General features: G+C 41.6%; 1 protein-coding gene across 1 annotated transcript in view; it reads left to right on the plus strand.

The window, feature by feature from the left end:
- si:dkey-219c10.4 (high affinity cGMP-specific 3',5'-cyclic phosphodiesterase 9A) overlaps positions 1–16,960 on the plus strand; it is a 42,295-nt gene extending 25,335 nt beyond the window's left edge. The window contains exons 7-14 of the mRNA XM_062067779.1: positions 723–900; positions 2,390–2,512; positions 7,014–7,106; positions 7,199–7,266; positions 7,345–7,447; positions 7,625–7,729; positions 7,890–8,036; positions 16,691–16,960. Coding sequence (XP_061923763.1) covers positions 723–900; positions 2,390–2,512; positions 7,014–7,106; positions 7,199–7,266; positions 7,345–7,447; positions 7,625–7,729; positions 7,890–8,036; positions 16,691–16,849 — 976 coding nt within the window. The 3' untranslated portion in view covers positions 16,850–16,960. The remainder of the gene's footprint in view (positions 1–722; positions 901–2,389; positions 2,513–7,013; positions 7,107–7,198; positions 7,267–7,344; positions 7,448–7,624; positions 7,730–7,889; positions 8,037–16,690) is intronic.
- Positions 16,961–17,797: the final 837 nt, after the last annotated feature.

Here is a 17,797-nt window from a genome sequence, read left to right on the forward strand (position 1 = left end):
GTGTCACTATACTATTGATCATGATACATGCAGTGCATCATGTGTGTTAGAACAACTACAGTACATACACTGTCGAGCTAGCTGTGTACAAACAAAACATGAAATGTGGGCTAATACTTTACAGATACTCTAATATGATTGTTCATGTTTTTCAGTCAGTACAGATTGTTGTCCTATCGCATTGTGTTGTGCATTACAAACTCAAATGCGATCTGGCTGCTGACATAGAAGCCAGTTTATATCTCGCCGTAGCTCTCACGACTAATACTGTCACACGCCGATGTGTTACTACGCTAGATAAACAGTTCCTCAGTGTTCACTCTTACAATAACAATGTTGCTACAGCTTGGTTATTATACAGGTTACAGAACGTAAATAAAGTTTTGTTGGTCGGTTTTTAAATTATTTAAAGTGATATAGAGACAGAATGGATTGCTCCCATTAGCTGCATTGCTAGCCACCTAGAACAAGATGATTTTCAAATTTTAGAATGCAAAAAAACCAAAAACTTCTTGTCTTTATAAGTATTGTGAACGATAGACAGGAGTCCAAAAAAAAGTGCAATCCCCTATAATTTCGCCATGCGAACTGGATGCGCGTTGATTTGCAAATGGTCCAGCGGACCGAGAATTTGGCGTTTGTGACGTAGACCTCAGGGAAGTCTTTTATGACTTCATAATATGACCCCTTTAAGCGCTGTTTTCTGTTTTTCATATTTGCAGGCAGTGGGAGGATGCAGAGATCATGGTGCTCCTGCAAGTCATGTACTCTGACTTAGACTTTATAGCCATCTACAATATTGAGCCTGAAGTATTGCAACAGTTCCTGTTTGAAGTTTACCGTAGATACAACAACATCCCTTTTCACAACTTCAAGCACTGCTTCTGTGTCACCCAGATGGTGAGTGACTCATGCATCTTTAATAGCAACTGAAATACGTTAATTTTAAACCATGGAGCACTTTGCTGTAAAAAGACAAAATACAGTATTGTAAAATACAGTATTTGCAACCGCTTTAACAAGACCCAGATCCAAAGGTATAGATCAAACTAACCAAACTAAGAGAAAGACCAAACTAAGCTCGTTTGAAACAACACTAAGAAATAAATGCTTCGTAAAGTTTAAGAAGTGTAGATGGAAGCATGTTACACAGCAGAAAGTGGCCCAGGGTTGAAGAAGTTTTGGATAATATCACATATTTACATAAATGAGCATTCTAATACGGGTCTTACCTGACATGTTGTGTTTGGACAAGCTGAGATTAGCCCAGCTAATTCACTTTTAACTATAAAGACCATTGAGCTAATAATCAGCTACAGACAACTACCACTTAAAATGAAAGTTAAGCAACAAGATGATACAATATAGTAATAGTTGTTGAATTGAGTTGAGTTTGAGTTTATTTCCAACATGCAAACAATTACAACATGATACATCACAGTTTCCAGTTTTTCTTTTCAACATGTTCGAAAAGGAGTACCGGTAGTGAATTTATTTAATCCTACACCTTTTCCTTTACATAACAGTTGCTAACACTTGTGTTCACTTCCTGTTCTCAATTTATTCACAATATACTCCATAAATAATACAATTAAAAATGAATGAATAAATAAATAGTGAAGTAAGTTGTATTTCATAATGTGAGATAAATAGGATTATCAATACATTCAGAATGTTTATCATGGTTCTTCTTCTTTGTGCTTTGTAAACACTTTAAGTTTGAAGAGTTTCTTGAATTGGATCATATTAGTACATTGTTTGATTTATTTGCTTAATCCATTCCATAATTTAATTCCACATATGAAAGGTCTTAAGTGTTGTATGTGCACAAATGTTTTAAATAACATTTTTCTCTGAGGTTATATTTCTTCTCTTCTGTTGAGAAGAATTGTTGTACGTTCTTCGGTAGCAGGTTTGCTTTGTGCATAATTTTAGCTGTTAGCAAATTCACTATGTCGTGGATTTTTTGTATTTTCGATTCAATTAATGAAGGGCTTTAATGTTTTCTATACCCAACATTATGTATTATTCTAAGTGATCTTTTTTCTAACATGGTTAATGAATGAAGTGTACTTTTGTAGTTATCAGATATGGTAACACTAGCGAGCAGTAGAGAATATGGACGGATTTTTGGTCCTGTACATATTTTGCTTTATTTATTATTGCCGTGTCTCTTGCTACCTTATGTTGTATATTTTTATATGAGATTTCCAGTTAATTTTTTCATCAGTCATTGTATCTAGAAATTTGGTTTCATTTACTCTTTCAATTCTATTACGTCTATTTGTGTTTGACTTTCCTTTCTACTGTTACCAAATAGTAGTAATAGTAATAGTGACACGTAAACATTGACAACCTTTCTATCTTTTCTGTGCTTTATTTTGTGCAGATGTATGGTTTAATTTGGCTCACTGACTTGGGAAGTAAGATGGACAGCATTGACTTGCTCATAATGCTGACCTCAGCAGTTTGCCATGATCTTGACCACACTGGCTACAATAATGCTTACCAGGTACGATCTCTCTTCCATAAAAAAAACCCAACTATCTGATGAGGGGAACATATCTTCTATTTTTGCTACTTAGTGGGCTAAATCCGTGACCTTGGGTACTAAATTCTGTGACAACGGACAGACCAAAGCATATAGTGAATGTGTCCTTGTAAAGTTTGTCAGTCTTCAATCCAATGTGAAACAATTCAGTCTATTCTTTAACTCACACCCCAAAAAACCCACCTCCGACAGAGTTTTGCCTGCATCTCTGGGAAGGCAGAGGAGCCTACTGTATATAGACAGTATTTAATGCTTCCATTGCTGAGGCGGCCAATCTGAGTTATGGTCGCAAGGTTACTAGTGCCAGTTCTGGCCGAAATCGATGGTGGACACGAGAGGTTGGGGGGCTGTCAAGGTGAAGAAGGAGTTATTTAGCAGGAATGGCTTGTGGGACTTGTAACGCAGCTGTCAATCCAAGCAGGCAGGCCAAGAGTTGCGTATCTTTGACAGTGGTCAAGGCAAAAACTCAGGTGCAGAAGGAATTTGGTAGGAACATGAAGAAGGATTTTCAGTAGGCTTCAAAGAGGTTCTCAGAAACCGTCAGGCTGCTCAAAAGGTGAAGTAATGGAGTAAGGAATACTTCGAGGCCCTTCTCAAGACCACTGACATACATTCTGTAAAGCTTAGTGGCATAGTTTTGCCTCAAATTCCTAGAGGCTCTGGATGTTGTGGTTCTGTCTTGGTAGACACATCTTTTCAACATTACGGGGAAGTCAAAAGAACAGCAGCGTTGGCTTAGCAGACCAGGGTGGTGGTCCCCCTTTTCAAAAAGGGTGAGCAAAGGGGGATCACACTCCTTTCCTGGGAAAGTCTATTACAGAGTACTGGCGAAAAGGGTACAACCCTTTGAACCTTGGCTACAGGAGGTGCAATGTGCTTTTTGTTCTGGTCTTGGGGGGGTGCATGAATATTTGCCCAAAATGGTCTTTGTGTACTTGTAAAAACGGCATTTGAGCTAGTCTTTGAGGGTGGCGCCAGAGCATGAGCCTAGTTTGCACTGCCTGCTGTAAATAAAGCCTGTTCACTGTGAATTTTGGCCAAGTTGACCTTAGTCGTCGGTTCTGTTTATAATATGTGCAGTTTACGGGAAATAGGACCTCATATTTGTTATTTGTGATCTGGTTTTAATGGTCTTAATTCAGTTGTGACATTTGCTAGTGTGGTTCAGAGCTAAGACTCAGCTCCTCTAAATCTAAGGCCATGGATCTCAGCCAGAAAACAATGGCTTTCCCCCTTTGGGATGAGAGTAAGGTCTTGCCCGAGGTGGAAGTGTTTAAGTATCTCTGGGTCTTTTTCACATGCATCTATCCATCCATTTTCTACCACTTATCCATCTCAGGATCGGATGGGATAGGCGCTGGAGCCTATCCCAGCTGCATTCGGGCAAAAGGCGGGGTACATGCTGGACAAGTCGCCACCTCATCGCAAGGCCAACACAGATAGACAACATTCACACTCACATTTACACACTAGGGCCAATTTAGTGTTGCCAATCAACCTATCTTTTACACATGTGGGGGGACAATAGAATGGGCGCAGTGTCGAGCTTTGAGTAGTAAAAGAGCAATATTATGACTATAAGAGTTCAAAATCAATTTTCTTCAGGTTGACTGGACTAACTCTTACATAGGGTGTGGCACTTGGTCACCTGGGAGGAGCTCAGATTAAAGCCACTGCTCTTTCACATCTAGAGGAGCCAGTTGAGGTGACTCAGGTATCTCGTCCTGATGACTAATGGACGCCTTCATGGTGAGGAGTTCCAGGCAAGCCTAGTCGAGAAGAGGCCTCACGGTAGACTTGTGGAAACACTAGACCAGGGGTGTCAAACTCAAATACAGAGTGGGCCAAAATTTAAAACTGAACAAAGCCGCGGGCCAAGGTTGAACAAATTAACCTTTTAATAGGGACCCAAACAAGTTTTGCATTGAATATTGAACAAGCAAGGCTTATATAACTTTATAGTGACATGCAAAATCGAGTTTCAAATAATAATAATAATAATAATAATTAAAAAATATCAATGGCATATCAAATACAATTTAAATAAAAATGTAATGCCTCTTTTCTATTTGCAGCCTTCTGAGGTAAATATCAACATTAACTTTTTCCGCAGGCTAATAAATTTGAAAATAAAATAACAATGAATAAACCAACCATTCAGGACTTTAAACTGCTCAGTTTGCAACACACTGATCTAACCTGATGTGCCCAAGCCAGATACCTGGCATCTTTTCTTGGATGCTATTTCATTAATGTCGGGGCTCAAGCTTTGAGCTGAGGCAACCTTCATTATCGAACAAAGGTGTTCATCAGTCATTATATCTCGTAGTCCACCCGGACCACAGTCTTGGGGCGTGCCTTAAAGGCACTGCCTTTAACGTCCTCTACGAGCTGTCGTCACGTTCGCTTTTCATCCATTCTAACAACGTGCCGGCCCAGTCACAAGATATGTGCGGCTTCTGTACGCAAACACACGTGAATGCAATGCACACTTGATCAACAGCGATACAGATTACACTGAGGGTAGCCGTATAAACAACTTTAACACTGTTAGAAATATACGGCACACTGTGAATCCACACCAAACAAGAATGACAAACATATTTCGGGAGAACATCCGCACCGTAACACAACATAAGCACAACAGAACAAATACCCAGAACCCTTTGCAGCACTAACTCTTCCGGGACGCTACAAAATACACCCCCCCCGCTACCACCAAACCCCCCAACCCCCCCACACACACACACACACCTTGTAGCGTCCCGGAAGAGTTAGTGCTGCAAAGGGTTCTGGGTATTTGTTTTGTTGTGTTTATGTTGTGTTACGGTGCGGTGCGGATGTTCTCCCGAAATGTGTTTGTCATTCTTGTTTGGTGTGGGTTCACAGTGTCCCGTATATTTCTAACAGTGTTAAAGTTGTTTATACGGCTACCCTTAGTGTAACCTGAAACACTGTTGATCAAGTATGCGTTGCATTCACTTGTGTGTGCGTGCAGAAGCCGCACATATTATGTGACTGGGCCAGCACTTGTTGGACTGGATCAAAAGCAGACGTGACGATTTTCGGGAGGGGCACTGAAATTTGGGAGTCTCCCGGGAGGGTTGGCAAGTATGAGAATTAGCGGTGAATGCGGTGTTACCGCGGCACCGCCGCTGTATATAATCGGCGGGCCAGCACTAGTGTTAATTTGATATCGCCTCAAGGGCCAAGTGAAATTACACGGCGGGCCAATTTTGGCCGCGGGCCAGAGTTTGACACCCATGCTCTAGACGATTATGTCTCGCAGCTGGCACAGACTGGGAATTAACTGAATGGATGGCTGTCTTGTATGTAGTCAGTTTGGCTGCTGTTAACAGGAGGAATGTTAATCCATTGACAGCCTGATAAGGCAGCAGAGGTATCTGCAGACCGTTAATGGGTAAAATAATCCCTATTGTATTAGTGCTTATATCATCAGTGAGTTATTTGTTCAGCGCTAATAAATTGTGTCACACTGAATTTGAGTACTGGAAACGGCAAGTTTACAAGATTAGCTGAGAAGCTTGTGGTGCTTCCCTTGAGGTGTTCCAGGCATGTTCAGCCAGGAGGAGGTCCAGTGTAGACCGAAGACACACTGGAAGGTTTATGTCTCGCAGCTGGCCAAGTTTTTTACATCCAGTGGAACTGGAGGAGGTGACGGGAGACCGAGAAGTCTGCGCTTTCCTAGTGCAACTAATACCCTCATTACCCAGACCCAGAAAATGGATGGATGAATGGATTGAATTCACTAGCTCTGATTGCTGACACTGTTCACCCTTACCCCTGTTTGTTACCATGGCTGATTCAAAGTTCATTCAGAGTATGTTATCGAGTTTCCAGCAGAGCTTTAGTCTTCCATTGTCAGGGTGCACTAGGAGTTCCAAGATGAAACCAGGTTTTTTTTGGTTCGTACCTGGCTCCAAAAAGTTGGCTCAGTTAACTTGGGAACCGTTCGCAAAATGAAGTGGAGGCACGGTTTCCCCACAAAAATGCCTGTGATATCTATATTTAATGCTCCTAAACAACGCCCCGGCCCCCAACCCCAGCACACCCCAACCCCAGCGCACCAAATACAAGACCACAACAAAAACCCGGCCTATTTCGCATAAAATCCATGGGATGATGGCCGCAGCAGTGCTGGCAAGTTTTTTACAATAAACTCAAAAAATTTAAGGATGACAACACAGACGGAAAAGGGCCTGGAGGGATTATGTCTTGCAGCAGGCCTGGAAAAAGATAAGGTGAGTGGAGATCTAGAAGTATAATGTAAGCTTCATTACTGAGACAGTGAAACTGCTGCTCTGTGATCTGGGCTCACATATGCGGAATGAAATGGATGATTGATGAAGGGCAGCATGTGTATTTAAATTCTGTAGTGCAACAATGAATGCTGAACATAAACAGTGGATAATGAACCTCATGTGTCATAACACTGTTGTAGATCAATGCTCGGACCGAACTTGCACTTCGCTACAATGACATCTCTCCACTGGAGAACCACCACTGTGCCGTAGCGTTTGAGATACTAGAGAAGGTGAAACTCCACATTGAACATTTTTAGAAAAGAACCGGATTTTTCATAGTAAAGTAGTTTTGATAGTGACAAGATGATGTTCTTGTGTCTAGACAGAGAGCAACATTTTCAGAAACGTGTCTTTGGACCTGTACAAACATATACGGGAAGGCATCATCAAGTGAGATCATCTTTCTTATAATACCCTTTGATGTATCCTGTCTCAAATTCACCACAGCAAACTGTTTTAAAACTACAGATGCATTCTGGCCACTGACATGACAAGTCACAATGAGATCCTTAACAAGTTCAAGTCCATTCTTTCTCATTTTGACTTCACCAACAAGGACCATCGAGATGTGGTAAGATTATTATGATTCGTTCACCTTTAAAAGCTCAGGACCCTGGTTGGGTGTTACTATGCTAGCTACTACACAACACTTGGGGGGTCTGGTACCAGGAATTGGTACTGAATGGGTTCTAATGTCACATGCACCATTCCTGACTGTGTCTGTGGGTTGTTTTATGTGTGTATGCAGCTAATGATGATTCTGATCAAAGTGAGTGACATCTCCAATGAAGCTCGGCCGATGGAGGTCGCTGAGCCTTGGCTAGATTGTCTATTGCAGGAATTCTACAACCAGGTAACTAAATCTTTCTGCATATTGTGAAAATGTGCTTTGTTGACCAGTAAAAGAACAAAAAACCTAATGTGACTTGAATATAAAATATCAATCTTGATATCTTATGAGTAATTAAATCCAAGTTTAACTGATTCTGATGGACCTTCCCTGTGATTGTCAGAGTGATGTGGAGAAGTTAGAGGGTCTTCCAGTCACCCCCTTCATGGATCGGGACAAGATAACCAAACCTTCATCACAAACTGGCTTCATCAGATTTGTTCTGTTGCCCCTTTTCATAGAGCTGGCAAACCTTTTTCCCTGCCTGGAGGTAATAAGAATATATCAATATTCTATTAACACAGTGAAGCATGGGGTCAAGATGTCTGCCTTACAGTCGTACGTTCTGGGTATGAGTCTCTGCCCGGACCTCTGTGTGTATATCACCCCTGCCCCACTTTGCATCCTTGCATTGGTTTACACTTCTTTCCTGCCACAGTCCAAAAGCATGCATGTTAGGGTTCACGAGAGACTCTAAATTGTTAGTGATGCTCTCATGTTGAACTCTTCCGAAGTGTCCGATAAGACCAGAAACATTTGCCAATCGCTTTTTGAAAAGCTGAATCTAGAGGGGTCTAAATACATGCTTAATTCAACAACAGTGTTACAATTTTGGCAACACTGATCTTTCCTGGTACGTCTTCTTATGCTGTGGCTAAACTGGGGCCTCATGTATTAAGACTTGTGCAGAATTCCTACTGAAAAAATGGTGTACGCTCAAAACATTGTACGCACAAAAAATGTCAGATGTGTTAAAGTGTTAATCCAAGCTCGGGTTGTCCCAATACCAATAGTTTGCTACCGGTACCAAAATGTATTTCGGTACTTTTCAATACTTTTCGATACTTTTTTAAATAAAGGGCATTGTTGGCTTTATTTTAACAAAATATCTTATGGTACAATAAATATAAGTTTCTTATTGCAATCGAAGAACTGTTTTGTCCTTAAATAAAATAGTCAACATACTAGACAACTTGTCTTTTAGTATTAAGTAAGCAAACGAAGGCTCCTAATTTTGCCGTTGATGTATGCAGTAACATATTGTGTCATTTATCATTCTATTATTTCGTCAACATTGTGAAGGACAAGCTGTAAAAAATGTATTATTAATCTATTTGTTCATTTACTGTGAATATCTGGTTATTTTCTGTTTTAACATGTTCTATCTACACTTTTGTTCAAATGTAATAAACACTTATTTTTCTGTTGGATGATACCAAAATGTGGGTATCGATCCGATACCGAGTAGTTACATGATCATACAATGGTCATAATTAAATTCCTCATGTGTCCAGGGACATATTTCCTGACTTTATAAACATAATATACATTTTTTTTAAAGGAAAAAAGATTTTGTGGCGATAAAAAATATCGATGTAATCATTGTAGTATCGACCAGATGCGCTCTTGTACTTGGTATCATTACAGTGGATGTCAGGTGTAGATCCACCCATGGCATTTGCTTACATTGATGAGCACTGGCCTGTTAGCGGTGAGCTATTGTATCCTCCTACAGTGTGTAGTGAAGCATGTTTAGCTATTCCTCGTCCTGCAGGGATGATACTTGTAAGAAACTTACTTTATTTGTCGCCATGAAGACGAGGATTAAATGATAAATGGTAAATGGGCTCCAGCGCCCCCCGCGACCCCGAAGGGAATAAGCGGTAGAAAATGGATGGATGGATGGGTTATACTTGTATAGCGCTTTTCTACCTTCAAGGTACTCAAAGAGCTTTGACAGTATTTCCACATTCATCCATTCACACACTGATGGCGGGAGCTGCCATGAAAGGCGCTAACCAGCAGCCATCAGGAGCAAGGGTGAAGTGTCTTGCTCAAGGACACAACGGACGTGACTAGGATGGTAGAAGGTGGGGATTGAACCCTAGTAACCAGCAACCCTCCGATTGCTGGCACGGCCACTCTACCAACTTCGCCACGCCGTCCCTTCGTGATTAGTGATTTAGAAGTAGCTAAAACACTGCCGACTGTGGATGGATTTTAGCCGCTAGCTCTTGAGCCATGTTTAAAAGCACCTCTTGTTGAGCGGCGTTTCAGTGTTATAGCTTCACCTTTATCTTTAGTTTTTAAGCCAACATGTGTCCATTCTCCCTTTTCTGTTGACACACTGTGTCTGCTTGTAAGTACTGCGTGATTGTGCGCTGCCAAACATATTTCTCTGCTTGTAAAACCAGCAATGTCACGACATGACAATGATGCCTTTGGAAAAAATAAATAAATAAAAGGGAACCGGTATTTTTCAAAGAGAGTATAGTACTGTGGAGGTATTGCTCCCCAGGGTTCCTTGGATCACCACAGAAGGACTTGACAGCTTCGGTCATATTTGCGCACAAAGATTTATTTTGCAATAAATAGTTCTTTATGCTTTTCAGCAAATGTCTGGCACGCTCAGTGAGCACACAAATGGTTTCTCTGCAGTCTTTCGCTTGTGCTCCGCTGCCAACTCGCCACCTCAACGATATTCAACAACCCCCTTCTCCTTCCCGACTGCTCCCTTTAACAGAGCGACAGGTGATCAGACAAACACTCTCAGCTGTGTCATCCACGCACCTGTCGCTAATCTCGAAGCCGGTCCCGGCACATCCCGCCTTGCTGCAGGTCCGCAGGCCACGCCCCTCACAAGTACCATTTTTGATCCATTAGTACTATGGTATTTTACTAAAACCGGTATACCGTACAATACAAATCCAAGCGCATAAACGCACATGTTGAAGTGGCAACCACTCTCTGTCCACACCCCTATTTAAAAACTCAAATCATATTTAAATTACCGTATTTTCCGCACCATAAGCCGCCCCGTGTTATAAGCCGCACCTTCAATGAACGTCATATTTCAAAACTTTGTTTACCTATTAGCCGCACCGGGGTTATAAGCCGCACCTTCAATGAACGGCATATTTCAAAACTTTGTTTACCTATTAGCCGCACCGGGGTTATTAGCCGCACCTACGCTGCGCTAAAGGGAATGTCAAAAAAACAGTCGGATGGAGGTCAGTCAAACTTTAATATATTAAAAACAAGCGTTCTAACAACTCTGTTCACTCCCAAAATGTAATGTGCAATCATGTAACGTGCAAATGTGCAATCACAAAAATAGTAACACTCAAAATAGTGCAGAGCAGAGCAATAGCAACATCAATAACTCAACGTTGCTCGAACGATAATGTCACACAACACACAAAATAAACATTTAAAGCTCACTTTCTGAAGTTATTCTTCATCCATAAATCCCTCGAATTCTTCTTCTTCTGTGTCTGAATTAAAAAGTTGGGCAAACACGGCATCCAAAATGGCCGGCTCCGTCTCGTCGAAGTCATCAGAGTCAGTGTCACTGTTGTTGTCCAGCAGTTCCGTGAATCCTGCCTTCCGGAAAGCTCGGACCACAGTTGAGACCGATATATCCGCCCAGGCATTTACAATCCACTGGCAGATGTTGGCGTATGTTGTCTGGCGCTGTCTCCCTGTTTTAGTGAAGGTGTGCTCGCCTTCGGTCATCCATTGTTCCCACGCCGTTCGCAGTCGAGCTTTAAATGCCCTGTTGACACCAATATCCAGTGGTTGGAGTTCTTTGGTTAATCCACCCGGAATGACGGCGAGTGTTGAATTAGTGTGTTTCACTTGTTTTTTTACACCATCAGTGATGTGGGCACGTATGGAGTCGTAAATCAACAAGGATGGAGCTGCGTGAAAAAAGCCACCCGGTCTCTTCACATACACTTCTTTCAACCACTCGCTCATCTTTTCCTCATCCATCCATCCCTTTGAGTCAGCCTTTATGATAATGCCGGCTGGAAAGTTCTCTTTTGGCAAGGTCTTCCTTTTGAAAATAACCATGGGTGGAAGTTTCTGTCCATTAGCATGGCAAGCTAGAACCAGGAATTCTCATGCCCTGTGGTGCGAATATTTACCGTACGTGCTCCTGTTTTATCCACGGTGCGGTTCACAGGAATATCAAAAGTGAGGGGAACCTCGTCCATGTTGATGATGTGCTCTGGCCGGATCTTTTTTTCAGCTATCTTGTTTTTACAATATGCGTGAAAAGTAGCCAGCTTTTCTTGAAAGTCTTTTGGTAGTTGCTGTGAAATAGTAGTCCGTGTGAGGATGGAGAGATTGCGTCTTTTCATGAACCGAAAACACCAAGAAGCACCACCTTTAAAATCATCCAAGTTAAGTTCGCTTGCTAGCGCTGTTTCCTTCATGCGAATAGTGATGGTACTAACACTTCTGCTTGCTGCTCTCTGCTCAACAACCCACTGTTCAAGTTTGTCCTCCAACTGTAGCCATCTTGCTTTGTTCCCTCGGAAACTCTGTTTTGTCTTCTTTACTTGGCGCAGGTCATCTTGTTGCTTCCTCCACCTACGCACCATTGATTCATTTATGTTCAATTCTCTCGCTGCTGCTCTATTTCCGTGTTCTTCTGCGTGACTTATTGCCTTGAGTTTAAACTCTGCGTTGTACGCGTGTCTCTTTGTAGGAGCCATTTTGTGGTCGTCTTTACAGTAACACACAAATGAAATGAATCGTATTATCCGTGCGCTTCTTCTTATACGGGGGCGGGTGCTCACCTTGGAGGTTGCTTACCGTAGAAGAAGAAGCGCTTCCTCTTCTATGGGGGCGGGTGCTCGCCTTGGTGGTTGCTTACCGTAGAAGAAGAAGCGCTTCCTCTTCTACGGGGAAAAAACATGGCGGCTGTTTACCGTAGTTGCGAGACCTAAACTTTATGAAAACGAATATTAATATTAATCCATACAAAATACGCACCGGGTTATAAGCCGCACTGTCAGCTTTTGAGAAAATTTGTGGCTTTTAGGTGCGGCTTATGGTGCGGAAAATACGGTAGCCATGTTCCTGAGATTCCCCACGAAGACGAAGAAAAAGAAGATTTTCGCCGACAATGAGTTGGAGGTGGTTCTTGCTTGAGTGGACGCATGCATAAATGTAGCCTTTGGCACGCTGTCCTCTGGCGTTAGATAGCAAGCGGAAAAGGAGTGAATAGAATAGTGCGTGCGAGGGGTAAGAAAACTGCAAACATGCATTTTTTTTTTCAAGCTGGTGCCGCTGTAGTGGCTGCTTGTTGCAGGAGCTCCGTGCTGCTGTGCGCTCTCCTTTCTGTTCTTGATGTTTCCCTTTTGTTTTTATGTGATTTTTGCCTTTTGGTTTGGGCGCCTTCGGTATTGCGCAACAACGGGTGGCATTTTCTGACTTCTGCTCTGATGATTTTGTGGACTTCTGGATCTGCCTCGAGGGAGTCTTTTGGTCATGGCCATTTTTGTGCAAAAGACCAGATGTTGGCTCTCTGCCACACCAGAGTCCGCTTGGAGAAACCTTAGGCGGTGCAGAGAAGGAGACGGGGCTGCAGAGCTGTCGTTGAGCGTCGGGATGGAAAAGAGCATGTGCCAGACGCTTCTGTCTCTCAAAAAGGATTCTATCTGGCCCGCGCAAACCGGACGTTGGTTAGGAGCTAGTGGGAAGCCTGAGATGAATTTGGCTCTCTTGGTTGGCTTTGTTTGGTCTGTTTTGACTCAGGCCGTGATGGCCCCCACCCCGGCGTATGATGCCGTGTAGCACCGCAGAGGCCATCGCGGTGTATGTGAGTGTTGAGATGGTGTAATTGTTCTAATGTTTTTGATGTGCACATCAGTCAGTCTGAGGAATAATTGTTTGGACATTTCTTTATTTAAAAGGTTACCTAGCATCACATATGTGTGTCGCTGATGTAGCCAAAGCATATACAAATGTGTGTATGCCAGCCAAGAGGGTTGGCTTGAGGCATCACACATTTCCACATTCAGTTCACTTTTAATGCTGTACATCTCATCTCTGCCGTGAAAGAGTGTGCACGCCAGGTTTTTTTTGCGTATGCACGTTTAATACATGAGACCCATGGTGTCTCATCTATAAAACTGTCCAAGGAATTCTGACAGTTTTCCGATGCAGGAAACCTGAATGTACTTACCTACAAAAATATTCAGACCTACACAAGTTGGCAGACTGACTTCTTTCACGCAATTTGTGCTTTATAGATCAAGAAATGTACACACGTGCGTCACTTTCTCTCCATGCCGCCACTTTACCATTTATTACTACCTCCAGGGGGGCCAAGTTGTGGACCTCCTCATGGTGACAACAACAACTAGAGACAGTAGCACCAGCAGCTACAGCAAGATATAACGTCATTGACAACAACATATAATTGGAGCTTGCAGCATATTGTCAACCTGGAACGCGTACCCTTTTCAGGGCAGGCAATATTAGATGCCATATGGGAAGGCATCACTGTGCTACAGCTAAAGGTGGAGGGCCTTACCAAGGCCAACACCTCCATCATTGAGCATCTACCACAGACACACAAAATCACCGCATTCCTCCTACAAGAGACCCATGTAACCGACAGTTCTCGCCTAAAGATCCCTGGATACACTTTGGCTTTACATACTGAGAGTGACATTCAATTGATTGTCACATAAATAAAAAACACGGCTAACTGAAAAGCGATTGCCACATCGCCTCAATACTCAAGCCTGGATTGGGCAGCCACTCAGGTTGAAGGTATAACTGTCATTAACATCTCCAAGCCCCCTACATCTTGGCTTCAGGTAAACTCAATCCCTGCTTTTGACCCACCCTGCATCTCTGACGAGGACTTCAACTGCCGCAGCACTACTTGGGGATATACCTCATCTAACCCAGGCGGTGTCACCCTCGAGGAACGGGCATCAGCAACTGCCGTGCAACTCATCTATGATTCAAAAAAACCAGACAGCTTCCACTCTGGCAGGCGGAACACAACCTCAAACCTGGACCTTGCTTTCTCCAACCGGAATGGCCCATTACCCCACAGCATCACCCTGGACACTTTTCCCAGATCATAACATAAGTCCTTGTTGATAATCCCAGATAACCCTATCGAACCAATCCCTACAAAGCCAGCGAAGAGGTGAAATTTACGCAAGGCTAACTGAGAACAGTTCACCAACCTTGTGGACTCAGGCAGAAACAGTGTACCCGCACCAACCACTCCTAACCTAGATGGTGTTTCCGTCATTGTTACATACCCACTTGGGAAGAGGAGTGTGATGCAGACTACAACAAATTCCTGCATGCTAAAACTGGTGAGGAGGCAGCCACATCTGACAGACTAGACTGCCTAGACAATAAACACAGAGAAAGATGGGAGAAGACTGTCCGAGGAATTGATTTCACTCACTCCAGAAGGCTGGCTTGAAAGACCTTTAACCGCCTTACTGGTAGAAGGTCCAGACATTCCTCCTTGCAAATGGCTGTTTCATGGATGCCAACAAGGATCACACCCGTTCCATCAAGCAAGAACCAACCAGCCTATTGCAAGCCCCAGGAGTCGATGGCACCACCTGAGTTTCATTTCTGCTAGAAATGCCTGGACTAGCTACAGGTGTTCTACTTCTCCTGTCGCCTTCATCAGTCGATACCCAAGATATATCAATATTGCTCTGCCAAAACCAAACAAACCTACGGTTCACCAAAATAATTAGGCCCTATTTCACTCCTTTGAGTCCTCTTCAAGCCCTCAAACAATTCCTCTGACCAGTCTCATATTACTTGTCACTCATATGTTGACCAGCACATACAATATGCAACATCGCATTTGAATATCAAAATTACATCAATCAGAGTCAAGTAAAATAGCACCGTTTTCCATAAATGTTAATTTCAAGTCCATAATTGCGTGACGGTTAATGTCATGAATGAAAAGGAAAGTTTAGACAACAGAGAAAGCAGCCAAAGTGTTCAAAAAGTGTGTATGAGAGGTACCGTGATGTCATGCTTTGTGACAGGAATGTTTTCTTGTAAATGTCTGTGTTATAACCTGCTTGACTTGACGCTTGGAAGAAACATTAGACTCCAGTCTGTTCAATAAGCAGCTTGAAGAGTAGCTGCTGTGCGAAGTTTAGCCAGCAGTGATGGACCATTTACAGCTTTGTATCTGACAGATACAAATGTTTTTTGTTTTTTTTTATCTAAATGACAGGCACTAAAAGAAAACTTCCAGCAGATATAAGAAAAGTATCTTCTATGTAAAATTAATCGGTTTTGAGCAACAAAAGCTTTGGTGTACCAATGAAGACATCAGCTAGCTCACGTCAGAATGTGTTTTCATAGATCACATATTTGTGTGGAAAACATTGTTTTGAGCGTACACAAGTTTTATAGCTGGCGTGTTGAAAGGATAAACTACAAAGCCATCTAATGTACAACAGGTAAGTACATTCATAGGCAGTCCCATCATTGGGTGTTTTTGAATAGTTACATGTTACACAAAATCTATTTGTGGCAGTACAAATGTATTTCAGGTATGGATGTATGGAAAACATAGATTTTATTTACATTTTTTTAAATTGGGTCTCTCTCTTTTTCTAGAAAGTTTACATGCAATTTCTAGACTGTCCATATGTTGTTTTTAAGGGGGTGAACTGACAAAATCAAAGACTTATATTTACACAGTACAAGTTAAAGCCTGTATTAATGTATCTTTGTGAGTTTTACAAGAAACATGTGTTTTTGTAAGGTTTGCAAACACAAAAATTAGTTTTTTACTCAATATCACAGTAATGTTCTTAGAATCCTGAGAAAATGTGTTTGAAGCAATAAAAAATAGTTTCAAGCATAACTCATAAACCAAACATGCAATATGTGTAATAATGCCTGAAATAATGTATCTTCGTGAGTTTTACTAGAAACATATGCTTTTGTAAGGATCGCAACCACAAAAAATATTTTTTTTACTCAATATGACAGTAATATTCTTAAAATCCTAAATATAGTAGCAGCCCAAACCATGTGACTGTTTTGTGTCTCAGACAACCTGTGACATTATCATTTTATATTCTTGACGTGGCATTTGTGATTTCTTTTGAAACCCTGCAGCAACACATCATCGACCCGGTGCGGAAGGCCCTGGACTATTACACAGAGATGGAGAAAGCACTGGAGAGGGAGAAGCAGACCCGCGCGCAGTGTGAAAAAGCGGCGAAGAGCAAAGAGATGCCAGCGGAGCAGCAGAGCACAGAACCGAAAGCACAATGAACTAGCGAGCAGAGACCATCTATGTGTTCCACACTCTAAGATTAGGAATGGGAACAAAACATTAATTAATTTATGCTGAACATTATAATTAAAATACTTCAAAAAAACAAATGTCCTACATCACTATATAAAGTATGAATAACGATGGTGCTTGTGAATGTTTTGACTAAATGACATCGAGGCAATGATACTTAATGTGATCTACCACTATTCATTATTGTAGACTAACGAAACATACACATTATTTTTTACTCTGTATTAAATTGTGCACACAAGAAAGTTTTTGTGTCAAAATCTGGCTATTTATAGGTTTCTCTTCCTCGGGTTGCTCCACGGTATGTGCTTGTGCCATGTCACGTATTTAAAATGTCTTTTTTGAGAACATACTGACATTTATTAAACGCATATTGATTAATTAATCTATATGCTTGTTAAAGGCATAAACATATATACATACACACACACACACACACACACACACACATATATATATATATATATATATATATATATATATATATATATATATATATATATATATATATATATATATATATATATATATATATATATATATATAAAAATGGGGCTGCGCATATATACACGGTATGACAACAGAAACAATATAACATTTGGCCGCGGTATAAGTTTTAGGTATAATCCCAGGACTGGGCCGATAGTAATAATGGTTTATGGTTTGAGTTTAATTTGAACATGCATACAATTACAACATGATACATCACATTTTACAGTTTCTCTTTTCAACATGTTCAAAGGCAATCAATTGAACGGTAAATGAAAATGAACTGAATAACTTTGCAGTCATCGATTTTTTGCTTCGTCCGTCCGTGTTTCTTTTCTTCGGCTGCGGCTTTCAAACTGTGTGTAAATTTTAAGATGTTTACGACTTAAGGAACTATGCCCGCCTCCTCACCATATGGACAGCAG

This window comes from Entelurus aequoreus, linkage group LG13 (assembly GCF_033978785.1).
Source record: "Entelurus aequoreus isolate RoL-2023_Sb linkage group LG13, RoL_Eaeq_v1.1, whole genome shotgun sequence".
Lineage (NCBI taxonomy): Eukaryota > Metazoa > Chordata > Actinopteri > Syngnathiformes > Syngnathidae > Entelurus > Entelurus aequoreus.